We start from the raw sequence: 23,016 nt of genomic DNA on the forward strand, positions 1-23,016 counted from the left end.
TCTGATGGCAGTTTGTTGGCCACTGTGCTAATGTGATTAGAGGTTGACGTGTTGAAGTGTTGCTGATGCGCTGATTGCTGCCGTCGTCTTGTTCTTGGCCACTTGTTGCCCAACCACCCAACGGCGGAACAGCCCAACCGCCCAACAGCCCAACAGCAAGGGGGCCAAAAGGAAGTTTTCCGAGCCGTAAATTACTCGCTTACTGTTTCCGCTTTGCACCTATGCAGAGTGCTACTATCTGTGCCATCTGACATCCATCTCGGATCCGAGATCTCTGCGAACGAATGGAAAAGACAGAACTGGGTAGAGTTTTCTATTTGTTATTTGCTTTTCCATCTACGCCTTTTGTATCTATGTAGGTATTCCTTCTAGTTTTGAATCCAATTAAAGCCCGGCCAGCTGTCGGGCCGTGCTGGGTTTGCCCTACATGGCTCGGCCTGCGTCTGCGTCTGCTGTGCCCCCAATTTTGAGTCAAGTGTTATTTTGGGTGGTTTCTGTGTGCATGCCACAATTATATGACAATTATAAATAAATATCACCGCAGTACCAAGTATCTTTCCCCTGACTGAATCGCTTTATCTAGGGAGCTACGTAAGTCCGCCCAGTTTAGAAGGTGTCGTCGCAGCGCCGCCTCCCAGCCCGGATACGTGTATCACTATGCTATCTTTGTTATTCTATCTGGACAGCGGCTAAGATTTACGAGGAAGCAACACAACTCCACACTTTGGTGGGCCTTGAGTCATTTGGCTATGCGGCTATTGGCATCGGAACTAACTAACTGTTTAAAGTGAGATCATTAGCCGCACCTTCTGCAAGGCCATTGCAATGAATTTCACTCCTCTATTCATTTTGGTATAATTTCCATTTATTTTCTTTGAGGTTATTGGCATCGGAACTAACTGTTTTTAAAGCAATCACTCGCCTTGCCTTTCCAGCTCACCTTTTGCCCGGCTATTGCACTCAATTACCAGGTGCCATAAAGCATTCTTTTCGCCTCGTAAGTGGAAATGGAACTTTACCGCACCATCCAAGCACGATGAGAACCCGTTTTTACCTCCGAGCCGGCGAGCCGGCCCTCGGCCCTCGGACTCGGACTCATCTGTCGACACTTGGTCTAGATAAACGCGAAAAGTGTAAAAGATACTAGATAATAATGCTTCCTCCAGCCTTCTCTGTCTGACATCATCCTCCACAGATACAGATACACATTCGCCAAATTGGAGCAGTGCAAAAGGTTTTCCTCTTTTGGTTTTTGTGAAATTCTTTATGAATCTTTCAATCGGACAACAATCTGGAATGTCAAAGTTGACAACGCTGCCTCTGTGTTTAGTTTCGGAAAACTATGAGATTTATTTGCCTGCAGTTGCTTGGGAAAATGCATTTTCGGCATTCGCGACTGTGTCTGTGGCGTCATTTATCTGTGTATGCCTCATGCCCGGTTGCATGTGCGGCAAAGCTCTTTGTGGACGATACTCTAAGGTATAGCGAGGCATATTGATCAGCAGATCCAAGTAATAACTACAAAAACTCTTTAGGGTAGGGTGTGAAAGGTGGCTAATGGAACAAGTACTAAATTAAAGAACAAATTGAGAAGGCACTAAAAATGCAAATGAAGTATGAAAGATCTGCAGGGGCAAGATGAAAGTAAGATAATCCAAGTACTGGGGATACCTGCATATCATTCCTTATTCATTCAAATCTCTGCAGCCCGAAACAACTCTCGAAGAACCTTAAACAATTGCTAATTCGTTCAGCCAGCAGCTTGAACCGAGTTTATACAACCACTAATCTCATGGAAACTATCTCGAAATGTATCTCATTACAAACAGAGCATCTGGCATTCGATTTCGCCATGCCCCCCCTCTGCTTTTTATAATACTTTTGCACGCAAGCCAGAGACAAGACAAACCCAAGGAGGAGCCACATAGCAGAGTGGAGCACAGCAGAGCGGAGCAGAGCAGAGCAGAGCACTAAAGCAAACCAGACGCTGATGGATATCATCATGTAATACCCGAGAAATGTGTAACGATGAGGCAATCGCAGCTGGGCTGCGGCAGTCGTCGGATTATGCTACTACGAGTAATACTAATGTGGCAGGGAAGAAGTCTTTTTGTGGCAGGGAGAATTGACAATGCTAATGGGGCGGCGGAAATCAGGCATTTCCACTCATAATTTGCATAAGAAATCAGCTTCGACTCGGCACAAGGGACGGGGGGACGGGGACTGGGGGGTATCTCAATTACATGTCCAGACACGTTCCCCAGACGTGGACAGAACGCATCCAATGGAGCTTAGGCTGTGCTGTGCTGTGCTGTGCCTTGACCGCTTGCAGCGCATAGCGGATATCAATTTGTACAACTTTGGAAATTCTCAATTCAGGCAGAAAGCTACAGAGAGAGACTGGGAGAAAGGCGGAGAGAAAAGGAGAAAGAGTCGCAAATGATATGCAACGAAACGAAAAGAAATTTCTTCCTGCCCCAAAACTGGCCGAAACTGCAAACTGGTCCACCGTGACCCACTAAAGCCTCTCTTTCGGAAAGCTGAAAGGCTCTGAAAGCTGGTCTTAACACTGCCGCATGCCCCAATGGTGGAAAGGGACCCTCCGCTACTCTCTCAGAATGAATCAGTTGTTCTTATAATACAAACAGTGGCAACTCATTCAAGAGAAAGTTCGATTAATTATTTTTAAGCCATGCGTAATACCCCGACGGCTGTTTAACCGGTTTAAGCGAAAAAAAATAACTGCAGCTCTTTAATTAATTACTAAATGAGAAGTAAATCTTAGGTAAGACTTCTTTCCGGAAAGTAAAAAATTCATTAAAAAAGAACATGGCAGATATTAGCAGGATACTTTATCAAGAAATTATAGATTCTGTGACGATTTGGATGGCGATAGAGAAACGATTATTTCTGGAGGAAATAAGCAAGAATTAAGAGCAGAATTCCCCAAAAAGATATATTGGGTAACTAAGTGATCTTTTGCTATCTTTAGTGAAAGGCGAATCGTTGTTTACTTTTTCGGATCGGAAATATTGTATTCTTTCGGAAGAATAAAATTCAAATTGGACTCTTAGCTAAAGGATTATTATTTGAAGCATTTCCCTCAAAAGAACCCTTCCTTCATTGCCTTTCTATTGTAAGACGTACAAAATATTTATTCTTCACCTTACCAATAAAGAGCTTAGTCTTGTAATTTCTTGTTTCTTCAACAAGTCGCCATAAAATGTTCACCTCACACAAGGGTTAACGGCTCTGGCTGAATGCGTTTTCGGCAACTAAACAAGATCAACCGCAAAAAGAAGAAATAACAGCAATAAGACACAAGTAACGTGGCTTCATTGGCTTGCGGTTGAAAATTTCCAGCTCGAAATGTTGCAACAAGAACTGCAACCAAAAAAGACCCAAAACCTCTAGAAAATACAGCAGAAAAGTTTGACTTTATCGAGTCGAAACTTCGGATACTCTTAACGAAAAGATAAAAGCTATAGATGCTGATGAGTTGAGTTATAAATTCGAAATATAAATAGGAATCCAACGCTAAGAAGAGAATGTACGCCACCTGTTCTCACGCTTATCCCAAAGGTACATATATATGATTTTATGCCGAACCGCTCATAGTTCAAGGTGACCCTTATCTCTCTTTGGATAAAAAACAAGACTCTCTGAGCTCTTGTTTTAATAATTTCCTAGAAAAGAAGATTACAAAAAAGTATAATTCACTATATTTTCAATTGATCATTGCTCAACTTTTAAATGATCTAATGATACCCGACTGTTATGGTCAGAAAACAGTAATGTCTGCAGTTTGCGGCAAACAAAGCGACACAAAGCTGGCAAACTTTTGTAAATGCAAATTAGAAGACCGAGAAAAAGCACAATAAACGACTCCAGAAATTGGAACAGAGACTCCAACGACTACAATTCTGATTCCGAGGCGCAGATTGAGAGACCAGAGATAAACGGTATTCGTGCGATGGGCCCGGAGGCTGTAGGAACTCTGAGTAACTCTGCAGAGTGATCTATGTACTGGTCAGCGGAAAGGCAATTTGGGTTAACTGCAACTGCAACACGTTCGAATTTGGTGGCTTCCAGTGCCAGTGCCAGTGCCAGTGCCAGTTGGTATTTGATATTTGCTAGCTGGGCAGACGAGGCCAATTATTGTGCGGAAATCTACGAGGCGCTTCATGAAATACTGTCACTTTTTTTCATCTCTCTTTCTCTACCGGTTGGTGGATCCATCCTGGATGGTTGGAGACTGCTGGCCACCTGCTGTGGTTATGGTCAGCCACACAATTATAAATACTGGTAACAGAGGGGGTGCTGCGGGGGCTGCGGGTGCTGCGGGCTTTGAAGGCATTCTTGCGTGCAAACCTTGACCATGAAACACGCTCTATGATGACGTGCCCATAAACGCTGCTGGCAACAATCCCAAACATTTACGTGGCAATTAAGAGCCGCAGAAAATTAGTTAGAAATTGAAATTGCTCAACTACCCCATGCCATCGCATCGCATCCCATCCAGTACCGTACCTCCCGACCATGTCCAGACCAGGTCCAGCTCCAGGTCCCGCTCCAGACCGATGGTCAATGGCATTCACTCACTCACTCACTCGCTCGCCGGCCGTTGTTGAGCAAGCCCCCAAGCCTATGCGACAGTTACAACTATATATGTGGCCAACAGGTTATCCAAGCCGAAAAAAAAAACAACAACAACCGTTTTGGACCGGCCTCCAACCGGGGAGCAGAGCGGAGCGCTCCACCAAAATGGAGCCGTTTGCCTCGCTCTGTCAATTAGCAGCAACGCGACATGACAGTGCACTGAACTTGTAACGCTTTGAAATGTTTGTTCGCTTTTTTCTGTTCCTCCTTTTTCTGTTTGCTGTTGAAAAATTCAGTGTTTCTGAATTGTTAATGTGACACACTTGGCGGATAGCTCCAAAATATTCGCAATTAACCCATTTTCTGGCTGATTTCTGCGAAGAGCTGCGCAAGAGTACGAAATCTTGAGCGGAAATTCTATGGTTTCTAGGGAAATTTAATAGCTGTGGGCAGTCTTCAGAGAGATTCAAAAATGCACCAAAAGCTAATAATAATAATGGATGACAGCCTGTTTCTCTGTGTGTTCTGGCACATTGATTATACATCATTTTTGTTTGATTAAATAAGATGCAGATACTCTCAGAGAAAATAGCTCTGAGAATCTAATGGTTACACTTAGGTTTAAATATTTGTGCCACTATATTTGCACCGACAGTTGTAGTTCACTGACATTAATCTGACAATATTTGATCTAAATACACATCATATATAAAACATATACATTTAAATTAATTTAAATATAATATATTTATTTTAAAAAGTTTCACAGATGCTGGGAATAAAGACTTCTTTATGTGTTCGTTATGTGGCTTTGTTCATTGAGTCTTGAACAAGTAAATACATTTGAGAAGATATACAATTTACATATGTATAATAGCGCCAATTCGATAGCTTAATTCCTTTTTTAATGGTTTATTTCATTAATATAGTAATTAATGGACTCTCAGATAAATACGAAAGTAGTTTTACAATTCTATAAGAAACCATTTTATTACTGACGCACTAACAAATTTGTGGGCCCAATAAGAGAGAGAGAGAAAGCGAGATTTTTGGAATCGTACAGTCAGTCCACTGATTAGTGGATTGTAGTAGTTCAGTGGGTTAGGTCTGGAACTCCCCACAGCTGGTAAACGATGTTTGCAGATAGAGCGAGCGGGAGGGCTACTGTTGTTCTCTGGAGAGCTGGAAAATTCGTACAAACTCTAGAGAAGTACATGTACATAGTGGTGGATCGTACGTGTACCTATGGAAGGGGATACATATGTACATTGCACAATGGACCAGCGGACGATAAACAATAAATTAAGTATATTCTGCGCACTGGGAGTGCTTCTCATCTCCATAGCGACAGTCAGGTTACTTATTTTTAAGCCCTGCGTAATTCCCCTTTTTTTCTTCTTTAACCAGTTTGAGCGAAAACCCATATGCAGTTCTCAACTTAGTTAATATTTAAGAATATTTAATCGTTGGCGAAACTTCTTTCCGGTGAGTAAACAAGTGAAAATATTATCCTTAACGATGATATAAACAGCTCTCACTGGGATATGGTGTAAGGAAAATTGGAAGTCAGTTTATTAGTTCAAATGTTTGTAATTCAACTTTTCATGAATGGTGATCGTTTTTTACGTTGGACAGCTTTAATAATGTCGACCATATCGACCCTTTATTTCAGTTTCTCGTCCACAGATCCTCCAAATAGGTGAAAGAAATATTCGATGAAAACTGCGGCTTACCATCGAACATCCAAATAAACGTAACAAGATATTCCCCCGATGGCAGTACCACGGGCAATTCAATGCGATGAAAATCGCTTAGCGTCTGCACACCCTACGATTAAAACCAAAAATGTTGGAGAATCGAATAATGTACACGCTCAATACGTACCATATAAGGACATGAATGATTCACTGTGGACGAATCCTTCAACAGATTATAGATAATCTTGCCTACTGGGTGGTTGCGTCTCCTCAAAAACTCGCAGCAATCCAAGTGGAAGTCGAAGAGAAACGGTTTGTATCCATTCGCCCTCTTCCACATTTTAAATTTGGCAGAGATTTTGTACGCTGGCTCTAAGACCGTGAGATTTACATTCAAACTTGTTTTGTTGCGAGAGTGGGCCTTCAGGCGACACGTATGCATGATGACCCATGATTTATTGTAGGACTCGCACTTGGCATTTGTCAGTTTAACCGACGGAGCCTCCTGCCATAATCAAGTATAAGTATTATTACGATTAGAAACTTGCAATCGATACTTACAGAGCCAATGAGAAATATAGTTAAGCATATTATTCCAAAAGAAATCAGCTTGTAGTCCATTGCTTGCCATCAGAGTGGTCTAAAGGGAAGTGAATGTTCATGTCTGAATGGCAATTTTTAATCACTCCATTTATTTGGGGTTACCAGGTATCTCGTACGTAATGGTTCGGATTGAAATTATTTCCTAAAATTGTTTGATGTTGGCGACTGATTTTTCGGATTTGTTAAATGCTGAAATTGGGCGTAACGTTTTCCTGCCGGGGAAAATTGTGTACATTCGGAAGAACAAAATTCTTATGGAACTCTCAACGAGAAGAAAGTTTGTTTTCATACATATGTAAGTTCTTCCTTCATTGCCTTTCAAATTGTCCACTGATTAGTGAATTAGTGTCTGTCCAAAAGTTTAGTGGGTTAGGTCTGGGGTCCCGCGTGCTCCCCACATCTGATGTAGATAGCAGTAAATAATGTTTGCAGAGAGTGAGAGAGAGAGAGAGGAAAGGAGAGCTATTGTTGTTCTCTGGAGAGCAAGAACAGCTGTACATATTCGAGTAGTACCGTATAGAACGTCTGTATAGTTGGGGATCATACGTGTGCGTGTTCTGTAAATATGGAGACGAATATGTACAATGGATCAGCAACGAAGAGCATTTGTGTTTGGTTTGTGAGGCTGCAAAGTGCGGAAGCGGACGATGAACAATAAATTAAGTATATTCTGCGGACTGGGAGTGCTCCTCATCTCTATAGCGAGAGGAAATGGCCAGCCACAGTCCAACGAGACGGTGGTGACATCCACCAGCACCACTGAAACAGCACCAGTAGTGCCTCAGAAACTACTGGTGGCCATCCACTATGAGGCCCTGTGTCCGGATAGCGTGTACTTCATCCGTCGACGGCTCCACGATGCTCTGCTGGACAACGATTGGTGGCGATATACTGAGCTGAAGCTGTACCCCTTCGGTAAAGCGGGAGTGAGTACTTGGAGCTATGGATTCATCACGTTTGATCACTATTAATTCCCTGTCGTTCTCGTTCCAGTTCTACAACAACACTGCCACTAAGGAGATGCAGGTATTTTGCCAGCACGGATGGGAGGAGTGCGAACTGAATGCGCTGCATGCCTGCATACTGGAGACACTAGAGATTCAAGAGGCCTTCAAGCTGATCTACTGTATGCTGCGGGCCTATAGCAACCAGCTGGACAAGTGCTCCAATCACCTGGGTCTCGACGTGAGTGCGGCGCGGAAATGCAAGCAATCGCGCAAGACCCCAGAGATCCTGGCTCCCTACGGCAAGGAGACTCTGAAGCTGGGCCTGTCCTTTGTCCCCACCATTGTGTTTGAGAATGTAAGTTTACCTCGTAGATTCCCTCCAGACTTCTTCTTTAAATCGATGTCTCAATCCCTTAAGGTATTCGAGCCATACGAGCAGAGCAGCATTCGCTACAACTTTGAGGGTCATTTCTGCAGTCAATACGAGAGAAAGTTCAACATCAGGCTGCCCACCTGCGTCTAGCCAGATCCTATTTAACTATGATGAGCATGCAAATGTTTTATTATGTGGTAAAACCAATAAATTATAATTACACCCGAGATACCAGTTTGGCTGGCTGGGTTTTCCGCTGACTCAGAGACTCCGCCTGCCCCAAAACGGCAGTGAAAAGCTAAAATTGGATCATCTTATCGGTCGCATTTGCATAGGGATCCTATGATTAGCCTCAGACGCAGCTGTAAATAAGATTAGAGCCCCAGTGTGATGGTTCCGCTGCTCAATTTTCAGCGTAATTGCGCGCAGTGCTGTCGTAATCTGTGTTGTTCGGCCTTTGTTTTTTGGACGGACAGACACTGACGCAGGCTGGCACACGCTCAGCGGTGGGTCTCGAGGAAATATATACAGCCCAGGCCCCTACACTCATAGGTTGATTGAGAGACCCCCGACAGGGGCGCTGGTTACCAGAGGGCTGGGGAACAAAATGGTACGGAAATCCGCAATAAAACTACCTGGATGGATACTTTAACTGCTTGTGTGAAGAGCCAGACCGATACCAAAAATCATATATGATCCTGTTAATCGATAGTCATACAGAGTCGACACTCATCTCTACATGAACGATCCTACACATATCCGTTGATTATTCTTAAGATAAATAGCAGTCGAACGACAGCTTCCTTTATCAGTAAAAGTCTGGGATATGCGCGAAGGATCCACGTGAATCAATGAAAATAAAAATATTTCAATTCTGATTCATCGATATCCCATCGAGCCCATCGATCATTCTCCCATCGCTGCGATAGAAATCTTTCAAATCAATAGAAAAATCTGTCAATATTTTTCTACACTTAAACTATGTATATGTACTCAACACAATAATTCTAAATTGAACCAGCTAAATTGGATTTGCGAATCTCTGCGAAGTGAAAGAACCCTCTGGTTGCGAATTCAAGCCACGCCACTGCCGCCTTGTGGGAAACACTACGACATTGCGGCTCATACAAAATTTTGACTTTATTTCAGTGTCAAGCTGTCGCTGGCGCTGTGCGGGACTGAACGATTTAAAGATCATCAACTCAATCTTCCCAATGAGGGCGTTTGTCTTTGTCTGTCTACTGATGTGCATTATGGCGCTGGCCAGTGCGAGGGTGAGTGACATTGCTCCCTCCAGTTCAGGGGACAACAGCGATCTAAAACAAGAACATTGTGAATTTTGCAGCGTCATCATGCACGAGAGACAGAGGAGAGTGACAAACTGGCCGTAACACTGTACTACGAGTCACTTTGCCCCTACTGCATGACATTTGTCACCACACAACTGGGTCCCTCGATGCTTCTGAATGATCGACTGCCATTCGCGGATCTCCAGCTAATACCCTACGGCAATGCACATGTGGGTGGTTCTCTGTCCATCAGAATTTAAATTTAGCATTAAATCCCATATAATTTTAGCTTGATGACGAAGGAAATGTCGTATGCCAGCACGGCGTCGAGGAGTGTGATTTGAATGCCTGGCATGGCTGCATACTGCAGCACCATAACATCACCGAAGCTATGACAATGATTGCCTGCATGATGCGCGGAAAGAAGAACAGACTGGACAAGTGTGCCGAACACTATAGCATCGATGTGAGCGACGTCAAGGAGTGCCGGAATTCTCGTAGTGTGAATGATATACTAAAAGAGTACGGTAGGGAGACGGCCGAGGTGAAGCACCAGGGCGTTCCAGCCGTAGCACTGGATTACGTAAGATAAAATATGAGCATCGGATATCGAATGTGGAAGATTAACTTCTCCTCTTCCATAGGTGTACAACGTAGAAGAACAAAGCAGTCTGCTTAATCATTTCGATATTGTTTTCTGTGCTCAATATGAGCTCATGTACCATTTAAAACTAAAGAACTGTGTTTAATTTTTAATAAAAAAAACTATTGAGAAAATCTCTTACCAATCTATCAACTAATTCGATCGTATAAATCGTTATTCGGGTGTATGGAATTCTTGTCGCACAATTAATTGTTTGGCGCCATTTTTTTAGGAATATCAAAATCGAGCAATTCTCTTACGTTTTCTTACGTTTTTTTTATGTGACCTATTTTGCTAAAACCCTTTTTTAGACAAGATCCAATAAAAACAAGTGTTTAAAATAAAACAATCAAGTAGAAAATATTTTATTTAATCGCATAAAATTATGTGGGCATGGCTGAGAGATCTACCTAGAAAGAAATATTCGAGGGAACATTAAAAGCGAGGAATATGTATAATAAAACTTGAATTCGTCAGTATATTTACGGTATATTTTTAAAATGAGACGGTATATTTCGGTATTTTTCTGAGGGTCAGACCGTATATCACACATGCGCTACAAACCCGCGGTGATCGAGTAATTCGCGAAACAAGTTTTTTTTCAATTCTATATCAATTGATAAATTGGAAAAAATCAATTAAATAAACAGACCGGCCAGTGAAAAGCGTGCGATGAGCGAGACCATAAACACCGCGGCGCAGTTTCCGTCCTTCGAGAAACCGACCGTGCAGTTCAACGAGCGGGGCTGGGGACCATGCGAGCTGCCGGACACGTTTAAGGATGTTCCATACCAGCCGTTCAGCAAGAACGACCGTCTGGGCAAGATCTGCGACTGGACGAGCACCTCGAACAACGACAAGAAGTACCAGAGTAAGTGCAATACAGATGCCGTCTGAAATTCGCATTTCCTCACATTTGTCCGCCCGCAAAGTGAGGTTATGTGCGTGTGTCGTGGCAGAGGTTACAGCGGTGTTGTGTTTTTGTGTTTCTTTCAGACAAGTACGCCTCCAGCTTCGGCACTGGCAACCAGTACTCGTACTACCATGAGGAGGACGAGACCACCTTCCACCTGGTCGACACGGCTCGTGTGCAGAAGCCGCCCCATCAGCGCGGACGCTTCCGCAACATGCGCGGACGCGGTGGTCGCGGTCGCAATCCCCGCGGCGGCCTGAACAACCACCACCACCACGGCATGACGACGCTCAACGGCAAGAATGTGAAGGCTCGTGATACCCGTCGCGGCATGGGCAAGAAGTTTGGTCATCGCGGTCCGCCCCCGAAGATGCGCGAATCGTCGGTGGCCGTGCGCGCCGACTGGGCTTCCATTGAGGAGATGGACTTCCCCCGTCTCATCAAGCTGTCGCTGCCCAACATCAAGGACGGTGTCGATATCGCCACCTGCGGCACCCTGGAGTACTACGACAAGACCTATGACCGCATCAATGTGAAGAACGAGAAACCACTGCAGAAGATCGATCGCATTGTGCACACGGTGACCACCACCGACGATCCGGTTATTCGTCGTCTGTCCAAGACCGTGGGCAATGTCTTTGCCACAGATGCTATTCTGGCGACCATTATGTGCTCGACGCGCTCCAACTACTCCTGGGACATTGTCATCGAGAAGGTTGGCGACAAGATTTTCATGGACAAGCGTGATCATACGGAATTCGATTTGCTGACTGTGAACGAGAGCAGCGTGGAGCCCCCAACCGACGACGACAGCTCTTGCAACTCGCCCCGCAACCTGGCCATCGAGGCCACCTTCATCAACCACAACTTCAGCCAGCAGGTGCTGAAGACCGGCGACCAGGAGGCCAAGTTTAAGTTCGAGGAGCCAAATCCCTTCATCAGCGAAGACGAGGACATCCAGGTGGCCAGCGTGGGCTATCGCTACAAGAAGTGGGAGCTCGGCAGCGATATTGTAAGCAAAAATCCACGACTCCTCGAATCACTACTCTAACGAATTCCATCCCATTTGTGTGGTAGGTTCTGGTGGCGCGATGCGAACACGACGGCGTGCTGCAGACGCCCAGTGGCGAGCCACAGTTCATGTCGATCAAGGCCCTCAACGAGTGGGACTCCAAGCTGGCCAATGGCGTGGAGTGGCGCCAGAAGTTGGACACACAGCGCGGCGCCGTGCTGGCCAATGAGCTGCGCAACAATGCCTGCAAGCTGGCCAAGTGGACCGTTCAGGCGGTGCTTGCGGGCTCCGATCAGCTGAAGCTGGGCTATGTGTCGCGTATCAACCCGAGAGATCATTCGCGACATGTCATCCTGGGCACGCAGCAGTTCAAGCCGCACGAGTTCGCCACTCAGATCAATTTGAGCATGGACAATGCCTGGGGCGTTCTCCGGTGCATCATTGACCTGGTGATGAAGCAGAAGGACGGCAAGTATCTGATCATGAAGGATCCCAACAAGCCGATCATTCGTCTCTACGATATCCCCGACAACACATTCGATTCCGATGACTCGGACGACGGCGAGGGCGATGATGGTGAGGGTTTCCAGCAGGTCTACAACTATGCGAACAACAGCAACAAGATTTAGACGTTACGCATTCAGCACCCACTTACAGAACCACATCTGGGCTGGGTGTGCGTCAGAGCCCTTTTATTAACCATAATATCGATCGATAACCCATGTCCTTTCGCAGAAGTAGACGCGTTCTAGGCGCTAGTTGTAAGAATTTGTATCCGAGTTGTATCTGCAGCATATTCCTAGTAAAACACAGACGGCGAAACGACAAGACCTGCTCTTTACTGGAGGGTGCCTCAATAGTTTCTTCAGCATTTATACAGAAATTGGTCTGATTCATTTCGCGTGCTGTTATAAATAGGGACATTCGACTGCCGCATGGTACGTAGAGCAGTCATCGCTTTAACTCTGGCGGAAGCACAACCAAAATGTGCTCCGAGAGAAGGCTTTTGATCCTGCTGCTGCTGCCGCTGATAGTCGTGGTGCAAGCTGCTGCCTTGCTAGCCTTTGCCAATTGCACTCCCGAAGAGCGTTGCATCACCCTCAAGAGGTGTCCGCAAATACTGGACAATATCAAGGCCTACAATGTGGCCCAGCGGAAAATGATCGGCCACAAGCAATGCGCTTTGAAGAGTCATCACAACACACTCTTGGAACGAGTCTACGTCTGCTGTCCGGAAGTGCCTCCCGTTGCCCAGACGGGCAACATCCTCCCCATCATTGGAGAGTGCGGCGTGACCTTGCCTTCCTTTCGCATCGTTGGGGGCACCAAGGCAGGTCTCTATGAGTTTCCATGGCTGGCACTGATCCGACACGAGAAACCTGTGGCACTGCAGCTTAGGACGCTCCGGGATTTGCTCAAATTGTTTGTCGTGAAACCTACATCCTTCGGTTGCGGAGGGGCACTGATCAACACTCGCTATGTACTGACCGCAGCCCATTGCGTGGCCAGCCGAAGGCTCATCGAGTCGGGTACAGTGGTGGCCAGCGTTCGTCTCGGCGAATGGAACACGGAGACTGCTCCCGACTGCTTCAACGAGGTGAATGGTAGAGAAATCTGTGCTCCCAGCCACCTGGACATAGAGGTCGAGAAGAGGATCGTCCACGACGGGTATGTGCCCGATAGCAGGGACCACTTCAACGACATAGCTCTGCTGCGCCTCAAGCGGAGTGTCAGGTGAGGAGGCTCGCCATCTCGGAGACCATCGGCCTAATGAAAGCTCTCCGCTCTTTAGCTACGCCAACAACATCCAACCCATTTGCCTGCCAGATAGCCAGAGGCTGCACAATAGTCACTTCCAAATAGCCGGCTGGGGCCACACCGACTTGGACAGGGCGAGCCCCGTCATGCTTAAGGCCACTATTATGGGCCGTGGTGTGGATGAGTGCCGCGCAAGATATGGCCCGATGAGGGACACCCAACTGTGTGCTGGCGGCACCGATCATAGAGACACCTGTAACGGGGACTCGGGCAGCCCCCTAATGGCCACCATCAGTGTGGGCGGCCGTGAATTCGTCTATCTCGCAGGCATCACCTCGTACGGACCAAGGCCGTGCGGTCTGCAGGACTGGCCGAGCGCCTACACCAGAACAGAGGCCTTCATCGAATGGATAGTGATGCATCTGGAGGCTTGATCTTGCTTTGAATGCGATAGAAGTGTGAGAGGAACGGCGCTGTATTTAGTATCTATGTATAACGTCATAAGAATAACTGGTTAAGAAATTAACGACTGCACATTGGATCTAGAGATCATTAGATGGGAGAGCATGCTCAGCACAGGCAGGGATTTGGACAGGTGGCTTGGGATTGGCCCGCATATTTTGCACAATGCTAATTGGAATCTCCGGGAAAACACTCCACATACATTGTACATACAAACATATCAGTATGCAATTCTCTTTCCCGTAATCTCGGGTCACCTTTGACACGCTGCCATTTGGCTCTCGCGATAATCTCGCGGTAGCTTATCTCGTCAGCGTCCCACTAATGGGACTTAAACCGGCTCAACCACCGGAGAGTGCCTTTAGTCTCAGCTTGAAGCCCCGAGCGATCAGATCAATCGTAATCTGCCAAGATGATGACGGATCCGAAGCAGATGCTGATGCCGATGCTGCTCCCGCTGCTGGTGCTGCTGCTGCTGGTGGCCGGTGCACAACGAGCTGGTGAGCTGTCCTTCGAGGGGCCAACAACCGGTTTTGATCAGTGCATTCATTCAATGCAATTTCATTTAGATGCTGCGCAGATCACCTTCGGCAGCTGCATCCCGCAGGAGAGTGCGGAGCGCGGCTTCTGCGTCCACATTGACAGCTGTCCCTTCCTGTTCACCATCCTCAATACGGATAAGACGACCCCGGCCCAGCGCACCCTGCTCTCGAAGAGCCAATGCGGCCTGGACAACAGGCGCGAGGGTCTGGTGAACCGCATTCTGGTCTGTTGTCCGGTGAGCAAACGCGCCGGCCAACTCACGAATGTCCACACTGCGGCAGAGGAGCACTTGCCGGGCAACGTTCTGCCCGGCAATGAGACATGTGGCATCCATTTTGCCGACCGCATTGTGGGCGGCCACAACACCACTCTCTCGGAGTTCCCTTGGATGGTCCTGCTGCAGTACAAGAAGCGTGAGTGGAGCAATAATTTGAGGGAATAGTTCTCTAGATCATCCGTTTCCGAATTTGCAGTATTCTCAGAGGATTATAGCTTCAATTGCGGCGGGACCTTGATCAACTCTCGCTATGTGCTGACTGCCGGACACTGCCTGGCCAGTCGCCGACTGGACATGTCCGGCACAGCCCTGCATGCTGTCCGCCTGGGCGAGTGGGACACCAATACGGACCCCGATTGCGTGACCGAGAAGAATGGCCAGAAGACATGCGCCCCCGGGCACATCGACATTGAGGTGGAGAAGCTAATCATCCACGAGGAATATGTCCCCAACTCCATTGACCAGATGAACGACATAGCCCTATTGCGTCTCAAGCAGAGTGTCAGGTGAGTGGATCTCATCTAATCTGATCTGATCTGATCTGGTCTCTATGTAATCGTGGCCTTGGCAGCTACTCGGATTATGTGCGACCTATTTGCCTGGGCGTCAATGGCGATGTGCGGACGAATCTGTTCGAGGGCTATGCCATGGACGTGGCTGGCTGGGGCCTGACCGAGAAGAAGGTGCCCAGTCCGTGGAAGCTAAAGATCACCGTCGATGTGTGGAACTTGAAGACGTGCCAGGACAAGTACAGCCCGTACAAGTACAAGCTGAACGATAACCAGCTGTGTGCTGGTGGCAAGGCGAATGTCGACACCTGCGGCGGCGACTCGGGCGGTCCCCTGATGGTGGCAATCAACACTGGCGGCAGGGAGGTGTTCTATGTGGCCGGCATCACCTCGTACGGCCCGGATCCGTGCGGCCTACCAGGCTGGCCGGGCGTGTACACCCGCACGGGTGCCTTCATCGATTGGATACAGCGTAAATTGGAGGCATAATAAATAATGTTTGCTAATTTATTCACATTTCTCGCATTGGCTAGCTTAAAATATAGAACTAGTGCTGGGACAAGGAGCGTTAAACTTAAATTATGCTAAGCTCTCTCCTCTCTTTCTTTCAAGTGGAATGCGAAACAAAAACAGATACAATAATCGAAACTAGGCACGACATGGGTTCGATACATGGGATATATTGAGGGGGGATCGGGGCGGGAGCGACTTAGGGCGACAAGTATAAAATATATTTTGTGGCATTCCATACAATACAACATTTCGCTTAGCTAAACGCTACTTAATATACATACATGTTTGCTTCTCATATATTCTAGAACGCATCGCTATTATTTCATGGATGTGTGACAATGTAAAGCACATTTAATTTAGTTTAAGAACATTTTGCATAACTAAAAGGGCGATAGCCAGCAATTCGAATAGGCTTAAGAATATAGAGATTCGATAGTGTATGTATAGTATAGTGTATAAAACGCTGCCCATTGCCTGGGGCCAGCCAGACTTCCATCGCGGGTGGCAAAAGTCTTCTGAGTTGTGTGGGGAGGCACCACTGGGCATGGGTAAGCGCCGAGAATGGCGAGATTCAATTAAACTTCCTCTGGAGCAGCGCGTGGCGCTTTTCCAGTTTCGATGGCCATCCACTCGGTATTCAGCACATCAATGGCTTCCAAAGCGGGCTCTACAGCGTCCAAGCCAGCATCAGGGGCATTCAATGCGGTCTCCGGGGCATTCAACATGGGACCCAAGGCATCCAATGCGGGCTTTAGTTGAGCTAGAACGCCCTTGACCGCAACACAAAAGCCACGACTGCACGGGAGTAGGGGAAACTCGGGCACCTCGCAGGGGGCCTTGTAGTCCGCAGGCATTTCTATAATATGGCCATGAGCCATGAGTTACAATATCAAGACGCTTTTATTGCACTACCATACTCACCCTTAATGTTGGTAATTCTCAGGCGCTGTGCCTCAGACGAGTAATCGGCCCAGGCCTGTATGCGGTCATACAGCTCGGTGCCAAACTCCTTAAAGTGCTGAATCAGTTCGTTGCGGAAGATGGGCGGCGGATTCTGCAGCTGCTTTACCGTGGAATGGGCTATTTTTATGATAGCCATTTCATTATAGACCCGAGAGTTCTCCAGGCCCAGTTGAGTGCCTAAAACAATGGGGAAATGGAATGAAATTGAATGTGTTCTATAGTTGTTCGAGTGCTTAAATTCCTACCGCGTTGCTTCTCATAGCCCGCCTCATTATAGTAGGGCTCATCGACCAGTATGAGACCCTGTATAGAGACGAGCACCTGCAGCATGGTGCTGGTTATCGACCACATTTCGGTGTCGCGCCCTGCCCAAGTGCCCAGCAGGGACACGCACACCTTGCCCTCTTCGTACAGGTTCGGATTGAGACGTTCTGTGCAGTAGCTGGTGTAATGACAGATTGGCGGACCCCTCGGGTAGTCGCGACCCATTTGAAAGTCAAAGAAGAACAAGGCGTTCTGGTAGGGCGTGCGCTTGGGCCCCACCATCATCACCGACATGAGATCCATCCGATCCTCATAGGCTCGCACAATGACGCCCGGCGGTAGCGACAACTGCAGCAGGGAGTACTCGCGCTGAATAGATCGCTGGTACTGCGACTTGTTGGCCGGTGTCACAGGATTGCGGATGAAACGATGAGAAAGCGGGGCATTGGGCACCACCTCGAAGCAGTTCTCGCAAACTGGAGAGTGGCGAGAGGGAGAGACAATTTTGGGCGTGGGAGATGGCGATGATGAGGCCATGGGACGATCGATGGGTGGTAGCGACTCGGACAATGCATTTAGGTCCAATGTGTGCTCCATGGCATCGTCGCACTTTTCCAGTTTCTGCTCAACATCCATCTCAGCTACTGGCTGCGGCGGCAACACTACCTCGTTAAGGTCGATGCAAACGTCCTCTGGGTCAACATCATACGTGCCAGGATATGAATGTTCGTCTTCGTCTGTATCCTTAGCTTCTTGGGCTGCTCTGCGTGCACGTTGAATTTTGTCTTCAACCAAAATGCGGCACTTGGACAATTGTTCCTTAATAAGCATAGCAAACATCTCGATGGTTTCCGTGCCGCAGGTGTCGGAAAAGTCAATGACCACTTGTGGCTTCAGCTCAGGCGACGGCTGGTTTCGTGGCTCGACAGGATCACGATCGCTGGCCGAGTTGGTCAACTCGCTCATGCTATTTTCGCCCCGTGAGTGAACGCCAGAATCATTCTGATGGGAGATAGAAAAAAAACTTTGCTCAAGAAGCAATCGCGACACGGGCTACACGAAAGTATCCTTACCTTTGCCTTAGTCCGTATGTCAAAAGCGACAAGAATACTGTTTCGTGCAACTTCGATCAAATGATTGTATTCGCATCGATATTTGGCAATCAGCTTGGCATTTTCACTATTCTCATCCTCGTTGGATGCTGTAACCTCTTCTTCCTCCTCCTCGGTGACAATATCGCCAGTTCTCTTGCATTGAACTTCGTCTATTTCGGTTGATGATTTTCGCTTTGTGGGCGTCGATGTCGACGTGGGGCTCACAGGAGGGCCAGCCACATGGAGCCTCAGTGGGGTCGTGGCCAAGTCCAAATCAGGGTCAACGTTTATTATATTTTGGATAGCCCTGTAGGTTTTGGAGATGCGATTCGAATCCAGCGCGCGCCCCAAATGCTCCGGCCCAAAGAAGCTGCTCTTCAGCAAGCGGTCCAGGTAATGGCAATTTGTATAGATGGCCACCAAATCGATGTGTACCTCTGACTTTTCGGCATCCGGCAGCAGATGGTGGATCTTCTCCAGCTTCCCCAGAGCATCGCTCACGCTATCGATGCCCGTGAGGATGTGCTCTTTCTCCGTGAGCTGTCCGTGCAGACTATCCTCCGACTGGGTCTCCCACGAGTTATCCGATCCATCGGACAGATAGCCGTCGTGGTCGTGATCATTCTGGTTGATCTCGAATAGATCCTGCGGATAGCACATGGTAATATGTCCCATGGCCCACCAAACGCGCACACGGCCATCGGGAAAGTTGTCAACCACCTGGCCAGCAGTCGATTTGGCATTCTCGTTCGTAAAGTTCGCGACCCTAATGACCATGGTGCCGGGTCGATACTGATAGTCGGCGTGATCCTTCAAATCGTAGACGCTTAGCTCCTCCACCTCTCTGCATATGGGACTGCAACAGAGAAAATCAAGTGAGCGGAGATTCTCCTGGTCACAAAAAAGCACAATACATACACTGTATCCTTTTTGGTATAAATGTTGAACCATTTGACTTTTGAAATACGTTCGTCATGATCCACGGACTGAATGACGCCGTATTCGGTCTGCGAGAGGCTATTCTCGTTCGCCTTGCTCACAAAGTCGCCCGGAAAGAACTCATGATTGTCCAGATGGTGTATGGGATACAGATGTGTCGACGGGATGTTCTCCTCTACGGTTCCATCCTGCCAGACGATGGTTGCGGTACTGCGTACCACTAAGGTCTCCACCACAATCTCATCACCATCTCGGGGATCAATATGTTTCTTAACAAATGGTGATGAAAGTGTCTTCTTTGTAATCTTCTTCTTTTTGCCGTAGCGTCGATTGCCAATCCGCACGGTGATGCGCTGCTGATTATTGGTGGCTGCCCCACCACCACTCGTGTTTGTGGCGGCATCCACTGGAGCCTCATTCTTTTTATCACTTGCCTCAGGTTGTAGTCCGACTGCCAGCTCCTCTTGGCCTTCCGAGTCCATAGTTACGTCCAAGAAGTCTTCGTCGCCATCGACATCCTCAATCAAGTCGTAGGTATCATCTGATGAAACCTTTGTAGACGATCCACTGCCCGGTTCCCGGACTTTGGCGGCGCCTTCGGTATCGCCATTTCGGGAGCGCGAATTGCCCGATTTATTCAAATTACGTCGAAACTTGGACGTATTGCGGGCACCGCCACTATTGGAGCCTTTTGGCTTGCTTCGCTTGGTATCAACAATTCCCTGATTTTCGTAAATAAGCCTATATTTAGCCGCTGGAATGGGAAATTAGGTGGCGTGAGTGATTATATTCGTCGAACTGTTGACAAATTAACTTATTACTTAGTTCTTCCTCCCAGTCCTGTTTATTGACTAGTGGATCATTTTTCGTATATTTGAGGAAGAATCGATCGTGAATTTGTAGCATGTAGGATTCATAAATATTGAGGCGCTTCATTTGCACCAACTCTTCGCCCGTGACATGAGTTTTTGGCTGTTTCAGAGGATCGCCATTGCAATCGTTTGTAGTGGCACGGCACGTCCAGGCCACGTCCACGCCAAGCGTTTGGATCGATTCCACGGTATACTATGGTAGAATTTACAAAAAATAAAAGTTAAACCCTTGCGTTTGGTTGCATTGTGCGTTGTCTTACCAAGGCTCGCTTGCGATTTAAGGGCAATGGTATGTCCGGAGTGAGATTTATAAAGCGATCGAAGGGCGGCAGACGACCCACAACCACGTTGCCGGGAAACAACACATGGGGAGTGAATATTTCAGGCAAATACTTTGAATTCGCATCCCGGAACTTGTGGAAATAGGCCGAGCCAATTTCCAGGCGCCCCCCGCTGGCGGTTCTGCAAAGTCAAACATCCACAAAAAAGCCGCAAATGAGAATTAAGCAAGCCAAAGGCGATGGTATGTTCGTGCAGGTTACCTGAGCACGGTCACCTCGTCCACATTGATGGTGGTGCCCACCCAGGTGTCAAAGCATACGGGTATATCACGAGCCCATTGCGAGATCGGACGCAAACGCTCCGCAGGTACATTCTTGATGACGAATTTTGAGCCAAGCACCTTTACGTCCGCGCTCACGTTTACATCCCTCACATAGCCAGACGGCCCGGTGAGGACTCTCTGGCCGGGCAGGCGGCGACGCACAACATCGCCCGGCATCAATGTGCGGTCCGCCAGGCCGATCTGCAAAGCCACATGTGGCGGAAAACGAAAAGAAGCGGAAAGAAAAGAGCAAACAAACACGTGTCAATGCCGAAAAAATACGAAATACGAAAAACAGAAGAAAAAACAGTTGTTAAAACAGAACAGTTATGAACAGTTATTTGTAGGCCAATGCCACGGCCAATGTCACTGGCAGTTACATAACCTCAACGAGGGTGGCTGTACTTACGGCTGACTCCATTCGAATCTGTTCCTTGCCATCGGGATAGAAGGCCACTCGCACCTCGCCCGCAAACAGCGGATCATTATCATCCTCGTCCTCCGATGAGTGCGACTCGGTCGTCTCAGTTACGACGCCAAAGTGCACGCGTCCCCGTGAATCGATGCGAAAGATCTCGTCCTCGAAAAAGAAACGGCAAGGACTGTTCTCGGCACTCTTGGACGCCGCTATTCCGCCGCCCGTCATCCGGTTGCTTGATGGAGCACCGCTGGCCAGGTCCGCCAGGTTCTTGGGGAGGGTGCCAACATTCTTGTCAGCACCCGCCACACGATTTGACATATTATTACCAATGATGGACTGCGTTCATAGAAGATAAGTTATAGCTTGCGAGAAAGTGGTGCAACGTCTTTGGGCTCAGTTGGACAAACAATTTGCGTGGCGAGCTCCTACCGACATAACTCTTCTATTAACGATTTAATCTAACAATTATGATACTGAAACTCTCTGCGAGTCTCTCTCTATACGGAAAACCTCGAACACGGAATAAATTTTTATGCGGCAAAAATCTCTCTTTAATTCGAAAACTTTGCCGACTTCTTTTAAAATTAAAACTATAAATAAAACATTCAAATACTACAAAAACAAAACGAGAAAGCAAATGCGAGTGCTACTTATATTTAGTGTGACCACGGATTTGTCGATAAAATATACGGTCTGACACTCAGAAATATACCGTAAATCTACCGATGAAAAATATAACTTAGCTCACTTAACCCCGCTCTGCTGTTACAGTGAATACTGTTTGAAAATGTTTGACGTTTCACCTGAACTGCGCTAGAACTCGGCAAGTTTTCATGGAGTGTATTTTAACACTGGTTGACCAGTGGGATAATCATTCTCTGACCATGAGCGGAAATCCTTTATTTTGATATTCCATTGAAATTACACTAATGAATTATTTTTCTACAAGACCGGCTAATTTTAAGTACCTTCCTCTTGTATGGACATTTGTATACCATGTATCCCTTTTTATATTGCGTTAAAATTAGGTTTTCCTATTTATGCTGTTTTTTTATAAAAATCTCGACCGCAAAACCTATTCTTGGGGTCTGAAAGAGACCATAAACTGCAGAATTTCGCTAAGACAGCTTTAAAACAGGATCTGGCTAGTTTGTGCATTAAATTCAGCTTAAGATGACAAACAGGCCTTAAAAGCTCCAATAACAGTTCTTTATGTTCTTAAAAACTCACCATTTTATTCCTGGACCGTTGAAAACTTTTGAATGAATAATATGTTCGGAGAATGATAATAATAATAAGTAAGGCGATACGAATCAGAATAACTTCGGAGAACTTTTGAGAATATTTTAAACAGTTTAAACAGTTCTTTAAAAGTAAAGCAAAGACTACTTTGCCAAATTTATAAATAATTTCTACCCGTAAGTAAATAGTTCTCAACCAGTAATTCTGATGTTGCTGAGACCAGATTCAAAAACCGAATGGCAAAACTGACAAATACGGCCATAAATCGCAGTGTATCTGTCATGTTTTCGTACCCTACTTAAACCGTACTTAAACTTATATTCTTAAAACTCACCTCTCATACAATAAGTAAATATGTCCGTTTATACGTTAGAAAATAATACAACTCGTATATAAATTTCTGTGAAAATATGGGGACAAATTTGTTCTGCAATAGATCTCAGAAATTTGTTGTTTACTGAATTATTCACTTGTGTGTA

The 23,016-nt window shown here is 46.7% G+C and overlaps 7 protein-coding genes across 8 annotated transcripts; 5 read left to right on the forward strand and 2 right to left on the reverse strand.

Annotated features, from left to right (window-relative positions):
- Positions 1-5,984: 5,984 nt before the first annotated feature.
- On the reverse strand, positions 5,985-7,389 carry LOC6896813 (uncharacterized). Its single transcript, XM_033376475.1, has 4 exons — positions 7,002-7,389; positions 6,858-6,936; positions 6,484-6,801; positions 5,985-6,426 (listed from the first exon to the last, which is right to left on the reverse strand). The coding sequence occupies exons 2-4, from the start codon at positions 6,915-6,917 to the stop codon at positions 6,268-6,270; spliced, it is 537 nt and encodes a 178-aa protein (XP_033232366.1). The 5' UTR covers positions 6,918-6,936; positions 7,002-7,389; the 3' UTR covers positions 5,985-6,267.
- A 100-nt stretch (positions 7,390-7,489) lies between these two features.
- GILT3 (Gamma-interferon-inducible lysosomal thiol reductase 3) lies at positions 7,490-8,446 on the forward strand. Its single transcript, XM_001357778.4, has 3 exons — positions 7,490-7,825; positions 7,893-8,201; positions 8,265-8,446. Exons 1-3 carry the CDS (start codon positions 7,547-7,549, stop codon positions 8,367-8,369), a joined length of 693 nt encoding a protein of 230 aa, XP_001357815.3. The 5' UTR covers positions 7,490-7,546; the 3' UTR covers positions 8,370-8,446.
- Positions 8,447-9,167: 721 nt separating this feature from the next.
- On the forward strand, positions 9,168-10,308 carry GILT2 (Gamma-interferon-inducible lysosomal thiol reductase 2). Its single transcript, XM_001357779.4, has 4 exons — positions 9,168-9,493; positions 9,565-9,738; positions 9,798-10,091; positions 10,153-10,308. Exons 1-4 carry the CDS (start codon positions 9,434-9,436, stop codon positions 10,255-10,257), a joined length of 633 nt encoding a protein of 210 aa, XP_001357816.2. The 5' UTR covers positions 9,168-9,433; the 3' UTR covers positions 10,258-10,308.
- Positions 10,309-10,707: 399 nt separating this feature from the next.
- On the forward strand, positions 10,708-12,904 carry eIF3d1 (eukaryotic translation initiation factor 3 subunit d1). The gene is made up of 3 exons (XM_002136981.4): positions 10,708-11,022; positions 11,148-12,076; positions 12,142-12,904. Exons 1-3 carry the CDS (start codon positions 10,824-10,826, stop codon positions 12,703-12,705), a joined length of 1,692 nt encoding a protein of 563 aa, XP_002137017.1. The 5' UTR covers positions 10,708-10,823; the 3' UTR covers positions 12,706-12,904.
- An 86-nt stretch (positions 12,905-12,990) lies between these two features.
- LOC117183241 (spaetzle-processing enzyme-like) lies at positions 12,991-14,375 on the forward strand. Its single transcript, XM_033376474.1, has 2 exons — positions 12,991-13,810; positions 13,869-14,375. The coding sequence occupies exons 1-2, from the start codon at positions 13,062-13,064 to the stop codon at positions 14,266-14,268; spliced, it is 1,149 nt and encodes a 382-aa protein (XP_033232365.1). The 5' UTR covers positions 12,991-13,061; the 3' UTR covers positions 14,269-14,375.
- A 268-nt stretch (positions 14,376-14,643) lies between these two features.
- LOC4800563 (spaetzle-processing enzyme-like) lies at positions 14,644-16,135 on the forward strand. The gene is made up of 4 exons (XM_033376473.1): positions 14,644-14,796; positions 14,866-15,252; positions 15,313-15,622; positions 15,688-16,135. Exons 1-4 carry the CDS (start codon positions 14,709-14,711, stop codon positions 16,112-16,114), a joined length of 1,212 nt encoding a protein of 403 aa, XP_033232364.1. The 5' UTR covers positions 14,644-14,708; the 3' UTR covers positions 16,115-16,135.
- LOC6896816 ((E3-independent) E2 ubiquitin-conjugating enzyme UBE2O) lies at positions 16,119-22,994 on the reverse strand. 2 transcript variants are annotated; one of them, XM_033376471.1, is made up of 10 exons: positions 22,872-22,994; positions 21,284-21,631; positions 20,813-21,075; positions 20,531-20,732; positions 20,220-20,463; positions 19,378-20,152; positions 18,439-19,315; positions 17,347-18,367; positions 17,060-17,278; positions 16,119-16,994 (listed from the first exon to the last, which is right to left on the reverse strand). In XM_033376471.1, exons 2-10 carry the CDS (start codon positions 21,611-21,613, stop codon positions 16,714-16,716), a joined length of 4,212 nt encoding a protein of 1,403 aa, XP_033232362.1. In that variant the 5' UTR covers positions 21,614-21,631; positions 22,872-22,994; the 3' UTR covers positions 16,119-16,713. The 2 variants fall into 2 exon arrangements, with proteins under 2 accessions (XP_033232362.1, XP_002137019.3); XM_002136983.3 differs by lacking the exon at positions 22,872-22,994 and adding an exon at positions 22,526-22,655.
- Positions 22,995-23,016: the final 22 nt, after the last annotated feature.

This window comes from Drosophila pseudoobscura, chromosome 2 (assembly GCF_009870125.1).
Source record: "Drosophila pseudoobscura strain MV-25-SWS-2005 chromosome 2, UCI_Dpse_MV25, whole genome shotgun sequence".
Taxonomy (NCBI): domain Eukaryota; kingdom Metazoa; phylum Arthropoda; class Insecta; order Diptera; family Drosophilidae; genus Drosophila; species Drosophila pseudoobscura.